At 41.0% G+C, this 18,986-nt stretch overlaps 3 protein-coding genes and 1 long non-coding RNA gene across 6 annotated transcripts in view; 3 read left to right on the forward strand and 1 right to left on the reverse strand.

The window, feature by feature from the left end:
* The first annotated feature begins 78 nt into the window (after nucleotides 1-78).
* On the forward strand, nucleotides 79-2,258 carry LOC147133112 (uncharacterized). Its single transcript, XR_015081854.1, has 2 exons — nucleotides 79-491; nucleotides 2,015-2,258. It is a non-coding gene; the product is annotated as an uncharacterized LOC147133112 (long non-coding RNA).
* A 1,654-nt stretch (nucleotides 2,259-3,912) lies between these two features.
* On the forward strand, nucleotides 3,913-11,473 carry ube2b (ubiquitin-conjugating enzyme E2B (RAD6 homolog)). The gene is made up of 6 exons (XM_086012670.1): nucleotides 3,913-4,180; nucleotides 8,077-8,157; nucleotides 8,374-8,399; nucleotides 9,430-9,519; nucleotides 10,156-10,244; nucleotides 10,504-11,473. The coding sequence occupies exons 1-6, from the start codon at nucleotides 4,137-4,139 to the stop codon at nucleotides 10,630-10,632; spliced, it is 459 nt and encodes a 152-aa protein (XP_085868796.1). The 5' UTR covers nucleotides 3,913-4,136; the 3' UTR covers nucleotides 10,633-11,473.
* Nucleotides 11,474-11,757: 284 nt separating this feature from the next.
* On the reverse strand, nucleotides 11,758-13,627 carry xtbd1 (XRN2 binding domain containing 1). Its single transcript, XM_086012671.1, has 3 exons — nucleotides 13,323-13,627; nucleotides 12,513-12,618; nucleotides 11,758-12,427 (listed from the first exon to the last, which is right to left on the reverse strand). The coding sequence occupies exons 1-3, from the start codon at nucleotides 13,535-13,537 to the stop codon at nucleotides 12,419-12,421; spliced, it is 330 nt and encodes a 109-aa protein (XP_085868797.1). The 5' UTR covers nucleotides 13,538-13,627; the 3' UTR covers nucleotides 11,758-12,418.
* Nucleotides 13,628-15,578: 1,951 nt separating this feature from the next.
* jade2 (jade family PHD finger 2) overlaps nucleotides 15,579-18,986 on the forward strand; it is a 47,346-nt gene continuing 43,938 nt past the window's right edge. For 2 of the 3 annotated variants that reach the window (XM_086012955.1, XM_086012958.1), the window contains exon 1: nucleotides 15,579-16,140. The gene's annotated coding sequence lies outside the window, so the exon portion shown is untranslated. Of the gene's footprint in view, nucleotides 16,141-18,303; nucleotides 18,699-18,986 lie in introns of those variants that run through there. The other variant, XM_086012956.1, reaches the window with a different exon arrangement.

Below are 18,986 nucleotides of genomic sequence, written 5' to 3' on the forward strand. Positions count from 1 at the left end.
CACTTTAATCAGCCTATTTTATCTTGTCCTATCCCAGACTAGGCAATCCTTAGTACTGCCATAGCCTTGTGAGTACTGACGTGTAACCTGCCCAATACTACCTTTATTGGGCTGTCTTGTCCTGTCTTGTCCGAGACAAGCCTAGGATGGCATTTCCTATATTGTCCTGTTTTGTTTTTTAATACACACAAGCCTCGGTTGGTACATTTTCCCCTCTAGCAAACTCTGGTCTACCACATCCTTGTTCTATCCTATCCTGATTTGTGCTGAATCACACAAGCATCAGTTGGTAATGACTTGTGATGTGTCCTGTCCTGTCATATAGACTAACCTAGTCTAGCCAAGCACAGACTTCCATGTTTTATCTGATTTAGTTTTGTTTTGATTCACACAAGCAACAGTTGGGGCATCACTCTCTTTTTTGAGCACTCATAATTTCCTGTGGTCTGGACTCTTGATTGCAAACAGGATGCGCACGTCTGAAGCTGCAGGCGAGTATGATAGCTCTTTTATTGCTCGTGTCAGTCCTTCTCAAGGGAATACCAACTCCTGAATATCACTGCATGGCCTGCGCGCATAGTTGATATATATATATTTATGGACACTAATAACTCTCTCTTCTGAACCTGCCTCATCACAGGAGTTCTGTTTTGAGTTCCCCATTTGGTTACACATAAGTGTTAATCATTTGTGAGTTATACTAAAAGGACCTACTTCACAGCCGGTTAGAACAAAACTTCTCAGCCAACATTCACTCAAAGTCCCTTTCACTCACAAACCCATTTTTATGTATTATGCAACAATGGTGTCCATTTTGTGTCTTTGTGTGGTAGAATTATGTTGAAGTGGAGAAGGCGTATTGTTTGAGGTTGATCAAGATATGCATCCTGCTTTTATTTGAGCCTCGTAATGCAAACTCAGCCACTTGCAATCAAAGACACGCTGAGGGACGAGTGTAGAGTGTCTGAATTCATTAATAATCATAAATGAAAGCCACTGGCCTCCTTTGTAATTGTTCATGAAACAATGCGAGATTACAGCAAGAGAGGGCCCCATACAATTCTTAGTCATGCAAAATTTTGGCATAGGTGCTGGAAACACAAACGTTTTTTTTGTTTTAGTCCAACTATTTTTAAAACAACTTTTCTCAAGCAACTGACCTATCTCAGACAACTGTAGCTTCTGGATCTGTTCAGTGATGACAAACCGAAGCTAAATGTCTCTCCCTGGACACAACTGTGTTGACATGTTGACTTTTATTACATCACAGACAGGAGACAAAAGAATACGTTCGGCTTAATTTAAAATAACACAACTGTCAGCTGCTGCGCGGCAGGCACGATGCTTTCATCACCATGACCAATCAAATGGCCACAATGTTATTGTGCTCATAGAAGCTAATTTAGGAACAGCGCCTGGGTTCAAATTCTCAAGAAACATTTAATCCAAAGTGATCAGGTAACACTATCATACATGTGTGTCTGTTTTGGTTAGCCTAGCTGTCCTATCCCAGCCACCCGTAATCTGTCCTAGCCTATGTCGTGCCCTACCCTATATTTTCGTAGCCTTTCCTAGTTAGCTAAGAATAAATCATATTCTGTCTTGTCCTTTGCTGCCCCATTCTAAATTATCTGACTATCCTATATTTTCTAAATCCGGGCTATGCTATCCTAGCAAACCGTAGCTTACCCTATCATGTTTTCATATTTTATTTTCATCATTTCATAAAGGTGAAACTAGCTCTGTAAATGAGAACAGTGTACTTGTTTTGTGTGGTTTTGATCCACTTGAGTACATATAACAGTAATAAACATTTGAACAGACTCCCACAACCATGATTCAATAGCATTTTCCTTGTCTCAAGTACACTTTATTCCCCGTTTTTGTTCTGTGAGCTCCCTGGTGCTATGAGATGCGTGCGTCTAAATATAGTGGAGGAGTCTTAAAACAAAAAGAAAGGGAGGGAGCACTAACCTCGATCGCTTTCTCTCCTCCTTTTTTTCCCTCCAATTAGGAGGCAGCACTTCATCTCTGGGAAACCTGAAACCATGACAACAGCCGCTTGCTATTTCCATGTCGGCCCCAGAGCGCCACCTTGCTGCCGAATACCAGGAAGCGCCCCCAGCCCCGTCACGTGCCAGAACAGGCGTGGGGTGGGTTTATTATGGAGGTAGTGTGGAATAGTGCAGCAGGCAGCATTCACAGGTCCTTGCGAATGTGTTTGATTGTTTGTCCCCTTCAATAAATGCCTAAAAATAGATCAGCCACTCTGACTCTCTTTGCCACATGTCATTACGGTACCTTAATAGTTTTGTTTTTGCAATTCACTCGAGCGTCGGTATATCTGACGCTCCAGCAAATATAAATGTTGTTTAATCTGTCTCAATCGTTCCCTCGATGGAGATTCAGGCTATCAATAGTAAGGCGAGGCGTTTAGCACAGCTAGAATGTAGGTCACATGGAGAGTAGCTCGTCATTTGAACCTTCAGAGTTCCACAAAGTCCAAACTGAGTTCAAACTGTTACCGCCTGCCAAAACAGATGGTGAAGAAGGCATTTCTGCCGTCTCTGGAGAAGTGGAATGGTAATGCTAAAAACAATGCTAACGACAACGCAACACAAAAGGTTGTGCAAATTACCCTCGCACGTTGATAATGTCGCTAACGTCGGTACATGTTAAGTTTATTTCTATTTCTTCCTGCAGTCCTGTGAGTGGCAAGTGGTGGTAATGCTCATTTTGAGGTGGGTGCTAAAGCCAGAGGGCAGACATCTTACGCTGCCATTGTTAAGGACAACTGCTGTCATCTTTTTGCTGAAAACTCTTATCAGTGCATTTTACGTCAGAGTCCCTGTATGGAGTAATGAGAGCCTCGAAATGAACGAACTTCACTGGCTACATCGAGCCTTCAGAGTATATTATCGCTGTATCACGAATCGTGACTTAACAAAGGTTAGGTATACATTGTATAGCATTTTTTTTTCCTGACAGACTTTGCTTTCATTTCATTGTTCATGGTTTTGACAACCTGAGGCAGACGAATCTTTGAGTAGCACTCGGAGATATACCTTATAAGAGAACATTTCTAATCACATTCTGACGGATGGATTGTCAAACTCGAGGCCTGGGGGCCAGCTTTGGCCTACCACATCATTGTATTATATAATTTGTGTGCTAATAAAATAGATAATTGTTTTCACTTTTAACAACATTGAGATATTGCAAGCATTTATAGTTACCAAGCCCCCTTTTCAAACAATGTCACCGTTTTTACTGGCCTGATTTCAAAGCTAGTTATTCATCACTTTGTTGTGTTTATGTAATATGAGGCGAATTTATTTGGGTTTACACTTCATCATCATCGTCGTCATAACGATCCTCTGAAGGAAACCATAACTACTATGGCCCGTTACAAAACTGAGTTTGACCCTCCCCCCCGATGAGAGCTTCTCACAGACTTGTTGGTACAACCGTATGCCACACACTGTGGCGTTTATTTCGCCGGGAGACGGAAAATGATGTGAAAATGCCGCGGAGAAATTAGTCCGTATTTGACTTAGGCACGCTTAGCGAGTAGCAACGCAAGATGGTCGCTGGTGACTTCAGTTCGCTACGACGAGTAGGTGGCATTACCGTCCAAGTTATTTTTAGACGTCCGTCGTGTTTTTAACCAATTGATCTTTTCCAAGTTGCAAAGGGTTTATTCATCATTATTTTCATGAAATGTTCAATGGAAGTCCAACGCCGACTGTCCACAACTGAAATCACAATGAACCATTACAGTCCATAACTTTATCAATAAATCATGTATTGATCCCAAATATTGTTATGGGCTCTTAACGTGCTCATGGCAGACTAATACATGGACACGTGCGCGTCATTAAAGGGGCAGGGCCTCTGCTGGTGAGCTCCGTCAGTCAGTGACGTCATCATTGAAGTGAGCCTGCCAGACGCTTGTTTTGGGGGAGAGAGATAGAGAGAGAGAAAGAGAGTGAGAGAGAGAAAGAAAGATAGAGAGAGAGGGGAGGAAAAAAGGAGAAGAGAAGGGGGGCTCCAAGCGGAAGAAAAACGCCGCTCGTCAATCGATAGATGCGCCTGCTTTCCTTGTATATACGTTTTTATTTTTTAAATTTTCAATTATGTCCACCCCGGCGAGGAGACGTCTTATGAGGGATTTTAAAAGGTACCGCAGTCCCTTCTTTTTCTTCCAATGTGTGTGTGTGTGCGCGTGCTAGCAGGGTTAGCCGATGAAGCTAATGCCAGCTAACTTAGCTTAGCTCGAGCTACCGGCGAACAGACCGAACGCAGGTTGTTTTTTACCTTACCGGATGTCTATTTAGGTGATATAGTATGGCGTTTGGTGCTGTATTTGCGGTGACACTTGAAATTATTCACCCAATTTCAACTGAAGGGAGATGTTTCTTCTACGCCGCTGGTTAGCGTTGGTGTGCCAGGCTGTTGTTTGTTGGTGATGAGATTAACATTACAGGGACGACTAACTGAAACCAGTTTAATTATTCGCGAAACCAACAAATTGGGATTATGTTGTCAATCCTATTCGACCACAAGCAGCATTCGGTAGCACATCATTAATTTTTAATGCTAATTTGGGTAGCAGTGTGGTTTATAGGAAAGATATCCTGAGCTGTTTGTGCTTTTAAAATGGCTGAGGGTGGCAATGGTTGTTGTATGTGTGGTATCGCCAATCCCCAGTCTGTTGTCATGCACCGAATGTCACCCTTGTGTGTGTACTAATGCCAATTTTCGTAGAAATGTGGCGTACAGGTGAGGGTTTGTGTTTTTAAAACGGCAATAGTGGTTGCACACCTGTACTATCCTTGTTTGTGTTAGTCAAGTCGTGTTTATTTGTATAGCCCTTAATCACAAAAGAGTCTCAAAGGGCTTCACAGGTCCACGTACAGTTCGGCAACCTACCCTGATCCAACCCCCCTCATCCGGGCATGGAAAAACTCCAAACATCAGTTTGGAAAAAAGAAGAAACCTTGAGAAGAGACCACAGATGGAGGGATCCTCCTTCCAGGATTTCCAGACTGCAATCGATGCTCATTGAGCCAAATGTGTCACATATATGGTGCTGTACAATGTTAGTTGAAACAGCACTAGTGTCCATTTATTAAGCGATGCAGGTTAGATGCCTTCTGAAAGGTGGTTCTTCCTCAGGTCCTGACCTGGTCAGTCGATGCAGAATTCTCCATAGCAACGCCGGCGTGGTCCACCTCAGATCATTTCCACGTCAGTCGCCACAAAATCCATACCGCAACAGCCTCAGATTTGATCCTCGCAACCTATCCCCCTCTCAAACCAGGAATTAAGTGGGAAGGAGAGTGGAGAATTGCGAGTAAAACAGGACAAAAGCCAAATGTCAGGGATGAGGCTGAGCAAGAGGCAGTTTTCATACTATGTGTGAGTTAACTAAGTGCTAAACTAAACTGCATTTAGGAATTAGAGTACCTATTCTACTGGCCACCATCCTTCCTGAATAATGTTTCAGATTTGTGCTATTTGAATTGAATTTACAGAGCAAGTGATGCGTCCAACAACCCCTCAGAATTTTATCAGCCAGTCGGAGAAGGGGTTCCCCAAGTAGCAAATGATACACTGTTTTACGATAAATTTAAGGTGTTTCTTTTACCAGATTTTCTATAGACAAAAATCACACAAAACGGCAATTTTTTTCCCCCACCTTAAAAAAATAAAACGACCAAAAACGCAATTTCTCCAGAACCTGTAATCCGATTTTCAAAAATTTGTCATACATTGTTGAAGTGGCCATTCCAACCAGTCTGTCATTTTGGGGACTCTTCTGATGGTGCCATTTAAAGCTTGAAGTTGACTTATGATTAATCACACAGTTTTGGCATCTCATCTTCCAATTTACGAAGGACTTCCAACTCTCTGGTCTGTGGAGCAGCGAAATGTTTGGCCAACAATTGTCTTCATACGTCTGCACATGTTCAAGAGTGTGAATGTATGAGCTATTTGTCAGGGAAAATAGCAGTTCGTTTCACTGGCTTTGGCTATTCTGATCGCAGCTAGGGTTTTATTTTTTATATAAGTAGCTAATTGGTGAGCCAACTTAAAAAAATGAAAAATAAAAAAATCCTCTGTTGCACTTTTTGCGCAAAGTGGCAGTGATGTATTTTTACAATATTACACATCATGACAGTGGTATCCCCCAATCTGCAACCTGCTGCCATGCTCCAGATGCTGTCACTGTGTGTGTGTGTGTGTGTTCTGTTGTGAAAATGCTGAGGTACTGTGAAAGGCTGCTGAGGCAGGAGGACACCAGATAAGGTGTCGTGTAACCCTACGCTTACCCCCCACTCGTCCCCAGGTGCTGAACCGTGTCTTGCTGAAGCCCGCTCAACAATGGCAACATTCCTGGATCAGCCTGTGTGCATGCATGCGTGTGTGTGTGTGTGCGCGCGCACACGTATGTGACTGGATTCATCTTAATGTTGTTCACAAAGTCAGCCTCAGTAGAAAATAACCCAAAACAACAAATAACCCAAAACAACCCAAACCCTGTTCGAGCTCACCGCAGCATTCGTACATCTGGTCCACATCAGATTTGTGTGAAGTTAGAGGTTTTTCCGATACGAAAATTAATGTATTTTTTCCAAAAGTAAAGAAATGTACACATACATGCATTTCAATTAGTAAGGCATCATACATATTTTTTAACTTTTTAATTACTAGGATACAATTTATTCAATTTAGACTACAAGATTAGGACTTTTTTTCTTAGGAAAGAAAATGTGATTTTTTTTTTTTTCTCACAGACAATTTTGACTTTTTGTTCTTGACTTAATCGACATAAGATTGCAACTTTATTTTTTTTTTTCCCTTGACAAAATATAACATTCTCATAAGATTATTAATTCTAAAAAAGGGGGGGGGGATTTTACTTGCGGGGGAAAAAAAATACACATTTGTTCTCGTAAGATTACTTTTTTGTTTTAAAAAATAACATTCATATAAAAAATTTTTTTCTAAAAAAAAAAATCCTGCAATGTTACCACTTTTTTTCAGAAAAGCATTCCTTTTTTTTCTCTCAACATCTTTTTTGTAGAAGAAAAACATCATTGTGAAATGTAACATTATCGTAACGTAAAGAAAAATATGCCGCTGTGCCTTTTCACAGCAATGTGACAAAGTTGACAACTATCATTATTACAATGGTAAAAGAACAAAACATTTTGTCTTAACGTTAATCACATCTTGCGTGATGTCACGTTTGACATTTCCATTCTGCTAACACCGCAAAAAACATGTTGATGGAAAATACATTTGACCCTATTGATTTGATAGTTTGTTAGATGTAATCCATTAATCTCCCAATGTGATGCCTACAATAGTATTACCGACCAATCATTCATTTTGGACTGAGCCACAACCATCCAGAAGTGTCGAGCAGGACATCTCTGTGCCAGAGGATCTCGGGGGAGCTTACGGTTAATGAGGTTAATTGCTGTGCGTCAGTGTTCAAACACACACAGATGGGCCTGGCGTGTAAACTCTGATCGGAGTTGATATTAATCCGACACTTGGCCTAATCTGTGGTGTTGCCGCGGTCACCAAACTTTAGGTGTTGAAGATCATGGCTTTTTTTTCCTAACAAAATGTTTGGTAAAAACACAAAACATGTTCCTGAAATAATATAACTGAATGCTCGTTAAATCTTAACTTGTTTTGCGAAGAGAAAAAAAATCTTATGAGGTTTGGCTTACTCTTGTACACTCATGACCTTTCTCGCAATATAAGCACACCGTTATTTACAAAAAAAGATACAACTTTATTCTAGTAGGAGTATGACTTTTTTTTCTGGTGGGAATGCAACTTCTATCATGATCAAAAATAGGGCATGCGATATCTGTGTTTCTCAAACATCAAACGTGGTCAAAAAACCCTGTGCTCCTTAGGGAAGCCGGGAGTTTCCTCGCTGTCTTCTTTTAGACACGTGATGACTTTTTTTTTGAGTGACTTCCCTGTGTGACATTTTTTTTATTTTTTATTTTTTTACGCCCGACCGTCTGGTCTTTTGTTTGTGCCATGCAGACTTCAAGAGGACCCTCCCACCGGTGTGAGCGGAGCGCCTTCGGAGAACAATATCATGCTTTGGAACGCTGTTATTTTTGGGTGAGTCGCGCGCTTGTTCTGCACCGCCCTACCTCCTTTTCTCTCGGTGTTATTCCACCCGCCCGGCAACCCCGGCGTGTGATAATAAATAGTTGTTATGTCATCATGGATGCGCCTTGTTTTCACAGTCAACAGAGAAATCAAGCAGCAGAGTCTGGACTTCCCCTCACATGCAGCATTAATGATGGTAACGATTGATTTGTTTTGTCTTTACAGGCCTGTCGGCACGCCATTTGAAGATGGTGAGTTCCTCCATTTTGTTGTCATTGTTGAGAAATATTGTTGGGGGCGGGATGATCATTAACCCCATTAAGGCCTGAAGCGCCTGGCTCAACAGCTCCCCAAAACCTAAAGTTGCCTTTGGAATTGCCCTTGAAAACCTGAAGTTTTCCCAGAAATTCAACATTTACAAAATAATTAATATCTTAGGCCCTGTAGCAGACAGAAACATAATTCCAAAAGAATTACAGAGCTGAGACACGTGGCTTTCACACAGGCAGAGTTTATTATTATTTACTTGTAAATAATAATATATTACTATGTTTCAATCGAAGATGCAAAAATAACATGTCAGTGCAAGAGAAGCACTAGTTTAATTTAAAAAATAAATCGAGTGGTTATTACCATCCTCTATTCTGTTACAAAGACGTCAATATCGTCATTGTCCACAAACCATATCATATCATATTCGACTGGTTCCACTGGTTCAAAGTCCACAAGCGTGTCTTCTATATATCACTGCCGTTACTTATTTCAGAGCTCCCAGCGATCGACGGCGTCTGCCATTTAGCCTTCGGCTTGAAAAAAAATCTACGACATCCTCCGCGGTCTCGCGACACCGTCACGTGTATATTCTGATGCATTAAATTGGCTAAGAGACGGAGAATTGGATTAAAAAAAAGACAGACGTATCCGCTCTCACGGCTTTAAAGCTAGAAAGACGCAATAGTGCTCCCGGCACTAGTGGTAGAAACGCGGTTATGTGCTCCCATCTTTAATTGGTTAATTGCAATGCTGAGAACTAGAGTGGGCTAACACTAATTTTGTCATTTTAAAGTTAAGTGTAAACATGAATAGAGATAAAACCAAACGTTTTGATGAATAGCTACAAATCAAAGTTTGGTTTCAATGTTGTCTTATAGAGGGCAGTCCATATAAGACCTATAATAGCCATTAGTGCAGAATATGTGTACGGTTGCGTCTTTTCAATACCAGTAAAGTTTTTATTAGAAAGTATATTTTGGAAAAAAAATTTTTTGTGTGTGTCTGCAGGAACGTTTAAGCTTCTGATTGAGTTTTCAGAGGAATACCCCAACAAGCCTCCCACGGTCCGCTTTGTATCCAGAATGTTTCACCCCAATGGTAAAATGAACGATCAACACATTAACACAAAAGTGTGTGTGCTTGTTAAAAATTCTGGTTCATCCCACATTATTAAGATTATGCCTTTTTGTCAATAAGATATTGACTATTTTTGTGAAATTAAAGGATGTAAAAAATTGAATAACTTTTTCACTGAAGGATGACTTAATTACCCAAAAGTTACAACTTTTTTTTTTCTGAAAAAGTGCAACTTTATTGTCGTATTACGAATTTTTGTCCCAAAAATTGCTTTTTTCCATCATACGATTGGGACTATTTGTTGTAATTACAATTACTATTTTCTCGACAAACAAGACGTTTTTACTATTTTTTTTTTTTGGAGATCATAACCTTTTTTGTCGTACTTTAATTACTTATTTGTCGTAATTTTATTACTTTAAATGTTTTTCTTTCCTTTTTTTTCTTTTTTTAAAGATTGTTTTTATCTTGGGCTGCAAAAATACAGCCTTATTTCTCGAGCAATTTATTTCTTGAGAAATCCAACTTAAGTTAGCAAAATTTTGGGGAAAAATATGACTTCATTCATAATTTTTCCAGGCCAAACCCCCCAACTTTGTTCTCCTATTATAATCTTTTGGTGGGAAAAGTTGCGTGACTGTCGTTGTGTTCCCTCAGTGTACGCAGATGGCAGTATATGTTTAGACATCCTCCAGAACCGCTGGAGCCCCACGTATGACGTTTCGTCCATACTCACATCCATCCAGGTGGGTGCTGTCCTCCATCACTCCCACACAATCTGACATCACACCCACTAATCTAGTTGTATCAAACTCATTTTCATCACAGGCCACGCCATAGTTATGGTTTCCCTTCAGAGGGCCATCATGACTATGAAAATCATATATACATAACTACATAAAAAGTGAAGCAAGACTGCGATTTTGGTACAGATTTGATGCCACAGTGAGGGGGGGGGGGGGAATTCATTATGAATATATATATTTTTTTTCTTTCCCCTTTTAGTCATTGCTGGACGAGCCCAACCCCAACAGCCCGGCCAACAGCCAGGCAGCGCAGCTCTATCAGGAGAACAAGCGCGAGTACGAGAAACGAGTGACGGCCATCGTGGAGCAGAGCTGGGTGGATGTGTGAGACCCTACCCCAATCCCAAACTTCCCTCCCGCCCCCGGTTCCTCCCACTCGTTTATTTTGCCTCGTGCGTGCGTGCGTGTGTGTGTGTGTGTGTGTGCGAGCGTGTTGAGATGCGCATATCACAAGAACTCAGCAAGTGCCACCCTGCAAAAAAAACAAAAAAAAACTAAGGACATTATATCAAGGGAGTGAGGTGGAATCATGTTTTTTTCCCCTTTCTTTTATTTTTTTTTTAATTGCATGTTGTGACATAAGTTATTGCTACAGAACTTGTAATATATCTTTGTGTTTTTTTTTTTGTTTGTTTGATTGACATGCTCAGTGTGCTGCTGCTTGGTCTGTTTGGAAATGGCAGTTTCATGACCAAAAATCTTTAATTTTTTTATTTCCCCATGGGTTGTTGAAAAACAAGAAAAAGCCTTTTGATTGGATGTCATCTTTATTGAACCTCTAAAGAATCTGTTATTTTAAGATGAATCTCACGATGGAGGTTTTTACCACCCCGAGGTAGAAGATGCGTGTCGGAGGACAAATAGGGCGGTGAGTCAGGCTAAGTTTGTATTCTAGAGGGAATTTTTTTTCTCTGATGTAAATGGACTGAAAAACTTGCCGGAAATACTAAAAAAAACAAAAAAGTTGTCACTTAATCCCTGTATCCAAATGAAAAAGGCTGGGAAATTGCGACAAAAAAAAAAAAAGCAAGACTGGCATCGTTGGCATCATGTATGTTGGATTTGTTCCGACTGAGCAGAAGGGACATATTACATTTGTCAAAGGAAAGTATACTTATTATAACAATATGCTGTATAAAAAACGTAATAAAACACATTTTTTCAGACAACTTTTGTCGTTTGTGCTTTTGCTTGCTGCGCCGTGTAGCGAAATTAGTTTGAGTTTTTACACCCTCATGAAGACAGGAGCTATACAAAGTGGATGCATGGGTAGTTTTTTTTTTAACTATGCAAGAATTAAGTTTTATGTATAAATGTACAGTGGATACGGAAAGTATTCAGACCCCTTGAAATTTTTCACTGTCATTGCAGCCATTTGCAAAAATCAAAATAGTTCATTTCATTTCTCATTATTGTACACATAGCACCCCATCTTGACAGAAAAAAACAAATGTAGACATTTTTGCATATTTATTAAAAAAGCAAAAACATGAAATCTGACAAGAACTAAGTTGTATTTTCTCAACAGAACATATTGACAGTTGTAATATTACAACAGTATTTCATTAAATTGAAATGAATAGTCTTGGTTTTTAATGAAAAGTTGAATTATATTTTCTTTACAAGTCAATCTTAGAATAAAGTCAATATTTATCAACAAATCTGAATCTTGTGGTGGCAGTTATAATTTAAGTAGCAGTCATAGAACTATGGTATTCTTTTCTGCAGAAAAAGTTTTACTTTAGTGAATTGCTTTATTTCAATCTTAGAATAGTCACATTCAAGAGCAAACACCTTTTTTCAGGAATTCAGGAGGAAAAAATCTGTCAAGATTTGTCATTTTTTGGTGCAACTAATGTTTTCGGTGAACAAATAGAGAGGCGGATTTCTTAATACGTTTAAAAAAAAGACGATGCTTCCAGGTCATTTTTGATCCATTTAAAAGTCATAAAAATGAGTACACTACAACAATGACATAAAACAACAGTGAGATGTCCACATTGCTGGCATCATGAATAATTTCATTAAAAAGAAATAAAAAAAATCCAGTCTATTGATGAGAAAACACAAACGTGGTCACATGAGCAGTCTGAACAGCAAGAAGAAGAATCCCATCACCTGGCCTGTAACCACAGTAGAAAAACACTTGCGTCAGATATTCTTTATAATCTATGTATGTCGTATTTTAATATGCAGGCTGGACTGTACCTGCTGCTGCTTTAGAATCTCATCCCTTGTCTTGAACACAGGCGCGTCCTCCACCTCGATGCCCTCGGCCATTGCTTTCACTTTGTCGAGGAGCTCCGTGCTATACCTAAAACGAAAACAAAAGTACGTTTTCGAGATACGTCGTACTGTTCCTGCAACAAAACAAAAAAACCTCAAGTGTTTCTTTTCCATGAACTTTGTGCTATTTTTATTTTTTGGGGTAATATCCAAATGTATATAATTTTATTCCAACATTAAAGAAATAATTTGGGGTTTTACCATTGCCACTGACGCCAATAAGCATTTCAGTTATGGCCAAAAGGGGCAGTAGGGTATTGATGATACAGTACAGAATATCATCCTTACAGAGGTGAGCAACAAAGAAGGCAACTCGTAATAAACATTCACCGTGGAAGCCGCCAACAGAATAAACATTTTAGAACTTGTTCAGCCATTAGTCTAAATGTATTAACAGTTTAAATGTGCCAGTTGTTTAAATAAAATCACGATAAAACATGCTTTGAAATGGAAATTTTCTCGTCATTCATTTTACAGCCAGAGAGGGCAAGAGCGAGTCGGCCGCGAGCGACAAAGAAGACAATGCACAAACCCTAAGGTTTTATTTATCTTACAACGTTTTGAGAGGGAAGTAAGTCTGAACAGTTAATAAACTTTATTTTTTTATGAAACACGAATAAAGGTAACATAAAAATGGACGTGTTCTACTTGCCTACTGGCATAATCATGCTCAACAAGCAAACAGCTGGCACAACTACGTTACACTGCACGGATATTCAGTGGCTTGTGTACCGGCAGCCGAGGAAGACGTTGTTGGCCCACACCATTGACAGCGAAAGCAGCTGGTCCATCTGTAGCTCGCCCTCAAACTCGCTCATGTTTCGGAGTATGAACTCCCTCCTGTGCACCCAGTGCTTGTCGCTCTCCCAGTGTCCCCGGAACGTCTCCACTTGATCGGCCACGGCACGGTTTTGCCGGATAAAATCGTTAACGTCCGCGACCGACATCTTGTTGCTGATTCCTCGCACCAAAACTCGAGTACACGCCACCGCACACGCCGTTGTCCAGGAAGGCGGTTTCCGTTTTGGAAGGCTAACCCGGATATTGTTATTGTTGTTGTTTTTTTTTAAATATTCTGCTCTTTGGGACATAGCAACATTCAGTGCTGGGAGTGGGTACTACAAGAGGCTGAAAAAAAACCTCCATCCATTATCCAAACCAATCCATCACAGCATAAATGCAAAGATGAAATACGCGTAGAACAAAAAAGTTCCATATATTGGGCTTGAGTGAAATGTCACGATTGTGAACATTACAGTAAATATCATACTATATTGCATGACTGTATTGCAAAACTGAAAAACCATTACACTTTGTGGGTGTAATAAGAAGCTAACCCTAACGCTATGTCAAATAAAAATAAATATAAAATAAAGAAAAACTACTCACCTGCTGAAGGTGCCTGACAGGAAGGTGTATGATATTAAGCTCTCGCGTGTGCAACTGAGTTCTCACAAGGTTTTCACTGCATCAGCCTGAGATGTTGTTCCTAATAAGTTGCAGCGCGCCGCTGCCGAGCCATCAGAAAAGAAAAGAGGATGAGAATGGGGGGAAATACATCACATAATCCCATGCATTTTAGCAGATGACATCGGGGCGATCTGATTGGATGCTTGGCAATTGTCCAGCTTTGTTCTTTCCCAAGGTGAAATATGCACATAAAATTAATGCATCACATATTATTACATTTACTTTAGAACACGTCAATGTGACCGTCAATCCTTAGAGGACTGTGGGAGAGCATATATACAGTGGTATAAAAAGTCTGCAGACCTCTGTTCAGATGCCATGTCTTTATGATATGATCCAAAAAAAATCTGACTAAGATAATCATTTCGAAACATATGATGAACACTTCCAAAAAGCAGTGTTAGCACAAAACCTTCAGGAAAAGCCAACTAGAACATCTCAACTTTATTAACTCATTCAGTGCCAAGGACATATTTATATGTCTTTGGGATTGAATGACTTAATCATGTCATGTCATGTCATCTTCCAAACCGCATATCCTATACAGGGTCGCGGGGAACTGCTGGAGCCTATCCCAGCCGTCAACGGGCGAAGGCAGACTACACCCCGAACTGGTCGCCAGCCAGTCGCAGGGCACACACAGACCCCGTCACTGAGCGGGAATTGATCCCACACTGCCCGCACACAACTCAGGCATGTGTACCACTACACTATCAGTGACTGTATGAGTTAATCAATCAATATTTATTTAACTCATTAACTACTAAGGAGATATTTGTCTCTTCACAGTCCAGCCATTCAATCCCAGGAACGCATTTATATATTTTTAAATATTTTTCAAACGTTACTTTGGGTAAAAGAGGGTTTGAAAATGTCTGGCACTGAATGAGTTAAGGGTTAATAAGAGGCACTTTAAATGGCGACTGTTTGCTGACTCCCATTTAACAAGGGGATGTGATTGGTTCATTCTAAACACAGCCACATCCCCAGTTATCATTTCCATTTTGTTACAGACATGATAAAAAATACAACTTTTTTTAATGGTGAAAAAATAGTAATATGATAAATATAGACCATTCGTCATTTTTGGAGTGGCACAGATGAACACATCCATCCAACCATACAACCGTCCATTAAATAAATATTTTGAATGGATTATTGTTTGTCGTTCATTCAACAATTGAACATAGTGATATAATAAATATGTGTATTACTAGTAGTACATTTTGTTCCATAGCACTGTACAGAATGACGTGCCTGACTGGAAGCTTGCTGGAAGTGACGTCGCTCTCCTGTAGGGGGCGCTCGCACCTCAGCCTCGGCGCGACGAGGAAGTGCCACAACCGTGCTGCTAAATTCAAAGTACGCCATAAATATGGCGCCAAAAGAGTTTTCAAGCTGAGACTCCACCGCTCCATTCGTTCTTCACATTTGTATAGTCTCTCTCACATTCTCTCTCTCTCTCTCTCTCTCTCTCTCGCTCCTTTTTTTTTTTTTTTTTTTTTTTTTTTTTTTAAGGAGGAGCGTGCAGGGCTGCTGGACGGAGGGGGACGTTCGTCTTGTGCACAGCCGCGTCCAGCACCGTACAGCCGGGCCAGAGAGGGACGAGGAGGAGGTGGTAGCCTGTTAGTGTGTTTTGGAAGAAGAGAGGTGGAGGATTGCGAAACAAACTGGATTGCAATCTCTTTGGGGACATCCGTTTTTCCAAATCTTTTTTCGACGTTAGTGTATTTTCGTGCAAAAAAAAAAAAAAATGCGACATGATTTTTTCCAGTGAGCGGCATGTCGTGCGCCGCGAGCCGCTCGGCGCGCACTGAAAGGTGGCTGCGGCGTCGGCGACACCCCGGCCTCTCAGTTCCGTGACCGGGAGTTCCACCATCTGACTTTATTTTTCTCCGATTTGTTTTTTTGGGGGTGTGGATTTTATTTGGATTTCTTTTTTTTCAAGCTGTCAAAGTGGGTGGGAGGGGGCAGGGTCCTGTCAACCCAACGTGGAAGTTAACCCAGAGGAACAACATTTACATGTGCTTGGATCCCGATGGTCTCCTAATCGTTGGGACCCCCTCCCCAGCAGAACAAGGTAAACACCCCTTTATTATGATATTGTGTTGTAGTTAATGTCACAGTATACGAATATAATGAGGTTTGCTGTTCTGATGCAGCACTTCGGCATCCTCACGGCAACGTGTGTGAAGGTGTGATGGATGAAATACATTTAAAGAGGAAATGTACACGTTGCTAGTGCGCAGGCGCGTTCGACCCCCCCATCAGAACAGGGTAAAATAAACACCCACCTTATTATTAAATTGCATTATAATTAATATTACAGTAATAGAACATGCATGTAATGTCACGAAAAACGCTATGAGGTGCACTTAAGTAGTTGTGATGCAGCACTTTGGTAATAAATTACATTAAATGTACAGTCATCTTAAAGTTGTGACATGACGTCACAAGAAGCAGTGGAGGTCCACTTAGCGGTTCTGATGGCATGTATGTGTGAAGTAAAGCGTTTAAATAGTAAACGCACATGTCGGTAGAGCGCATGCGCGTGGTGGCAAGTGTTTTCTTTTGGGGGGGTGCGGAATGGCAAATGTGCACGATTCGCAGCGCCGTGCGACCCAAAACTTGCCAGATAGTGAGGCGGATGCAGTGCGCATGCGCGGTGGAGGGAGTTTGTTCGAGAAGTGCACCTTCACAGCCCTTGGAGGAATTGCAGGTTCCTTTGCATAGAGGAGGGGCTGGGGCGTGGGGGTGTGGTTCTGATTTTAGGAAGGCAGAGCACGCCACCACACACACACACACACGCATACGCACACACACGTCTAGGAATTAGAGCAACCCCTCTACCCGCACCTCCTCCTCCTGCTGCTGCTGCTTCGTGCTGTGCAGATCCAGCAGGCTTTGGAGGAAGAGGACGAGGCGGAGATGGGTGTATTTGCGGGAGGGGTGGGGTGTTTAGTAGTTATTTACCTCCAGTTCTAGTGTTGAACTGACTGCAGTACCTTTTCCATATCAATAAAGCGACAGCTATTCCCTAGCATCCGAAATGGCAAATTGGATCGGAATGCACCGATTTGATAGTTAATACAGAGCAAGGATGAGAAGGCAAAGTAGAGGTGGGCAGCTTGTGGGCCCAGGTTAAGTTTTTAGAGGCAGGTTGAACTTTCAAAATAGGTCCATAAACCTCTTTGGGGTTGCAAAAAAGGGTAAGATTTCAAAGAAAGGTTAGGGTTCTAAATATGGTGTTTCATGCCTGGGTGAGGTTTTAAAGTAAGATTGTCACTATTGAATGTTTTTAAAATCGAAATAAATTATTCTATTGATTATTCCATCCTAGTTTAGGGTTGTAAAAAATGCGTAGGGTTTCAAAGTAGGGTTTCCAGTCCGCATAAATGTTTTAAATTTGGGTTTTAATCCTGGATTAGGGTTGCAAAAAAATTGGTATTGGTTTCAAACAAGGGTTAGGGTTTTAAAGTAAGATTTCAAGCCTGGTTTGTGGCTGCAAGAAAAGGGTAGGGTTTCAAATTAGGATGTCAAAGAAGGATTAAGGTTTCAAATTGGGGTTTTAAACCAAAATTGGGGTTTCAAACAAAGGTTAGGGATTCAATGTAGGGTTTCAAGACTGGATTAGGTTTGGCTCATCCAAGTGAGGGTTGTTGAGCCTTGGTGGGGGTCTGCGCTGTGCATTCTATAGAATAGACACTTAGTCGCTCATTCTTGAATTAATTAAAGCACAATCATCGGGAGGCTTGTTAAATGTTCCCATTGGTGACTTGACGCCCCCCCCCCCCCAGCCCATCAACCCCCCCGCACCCTCTTCCCACCATCACACATGCACACGTTCACACACACACTCTTCAAACGCTCGCGCACACACGCCCTCCTCCCGCTGGGTCTGAAACCGGAGATGAGTCATGATGTGTGTGCGTATATATGTGTGCGTGTTTCATATCTTCAAGCCCTAATACCCCCCCTCCCTCTCCCCCCCGAGGGTCCTATGTGGCGGGAGGTTGTTTACAAGGCTTCCTCTTTAAATCGCTTGTGCCTCCATCATCGTGTGACTCACATGTGTACATACTGTGTACACGTGTGTGTCTGGGGGCGTGCGACTCATGCATGTATGTGTGTCTGTATGCATGCTGGCCTGTGATTGGTTGAAAAGGGGGGTAAGGACCACCACGTGGTGCAGTGACGGACTGAGGAAGAGGAGGAGGATGAAGAGGAAAGGGGAGGGGAGGGGTCGGTGGAGCGACGTCATGCCAGAATGTACACGGTGTACATTTCTGTTTATCTGCAGAAAGAAGTAGGGCTGCAAGCCAGGGTTAGGGTTTGAATAAATGGGTTTCATGTCATGATTAGGGTTTCAAATCGGGGCGCAATTGATACGGATTTATTTTTTGGGGACGGTGGGCGATTCTGAAATTTGACAGGATGATATCCAGATAAGCGATTAATCAGCCGATTAATTAAAAGATATACAGTATAATGAATAAGATGTTTTTTGCTCCCTGATAAGAGGTGCAAAAATAAAGATAAGAGTTTGACTGTTTTTCAATACTTTCTCCTTCAGGACTTGTTTAACTCTACAACAAAGTTCGGCAAAAATCGGCAGGTTTTTGGGGGGTGTTGTTAGAGGTAAGGTTTGAATGGCATTATAAAGATGAATTATATTGTATGTTGTAATTAATCGATTAAAAGACAATTAATATGTGATTAAATTAATCGACAATTATTCTGATAATCGATTTATCCTTTATTTTTGATTCATCCAAGCAGGTTGTAGTTTCAAATTAGGTTTCAAACCTGCGTTAGTCTTCCAAACGACGGTTATGTTTCAAGTGAGTGTTAAGATCTAAAATTTGAGTTTCAAGTCAGGGTTAGGATTTGAAGATTGCACCTACTTGTTCCGGCCAGTGGACACTG

Source organism: Filicampus tigris, chromosome 17 (assembly GCF_054856515.1).
Source record: "Filicampus tigris isolate MCC_2025a chromosome 17, RoL_Ftig_1.0, whole genome shotgun sequence".
In the NCBI taxonomy this organism is placed as follows: Eukaryota; Metazoa; Chordata; class Actinopteri; order Syngnathiformes; family Syngnathidae; genus Filicampus; species Filicampus tigris.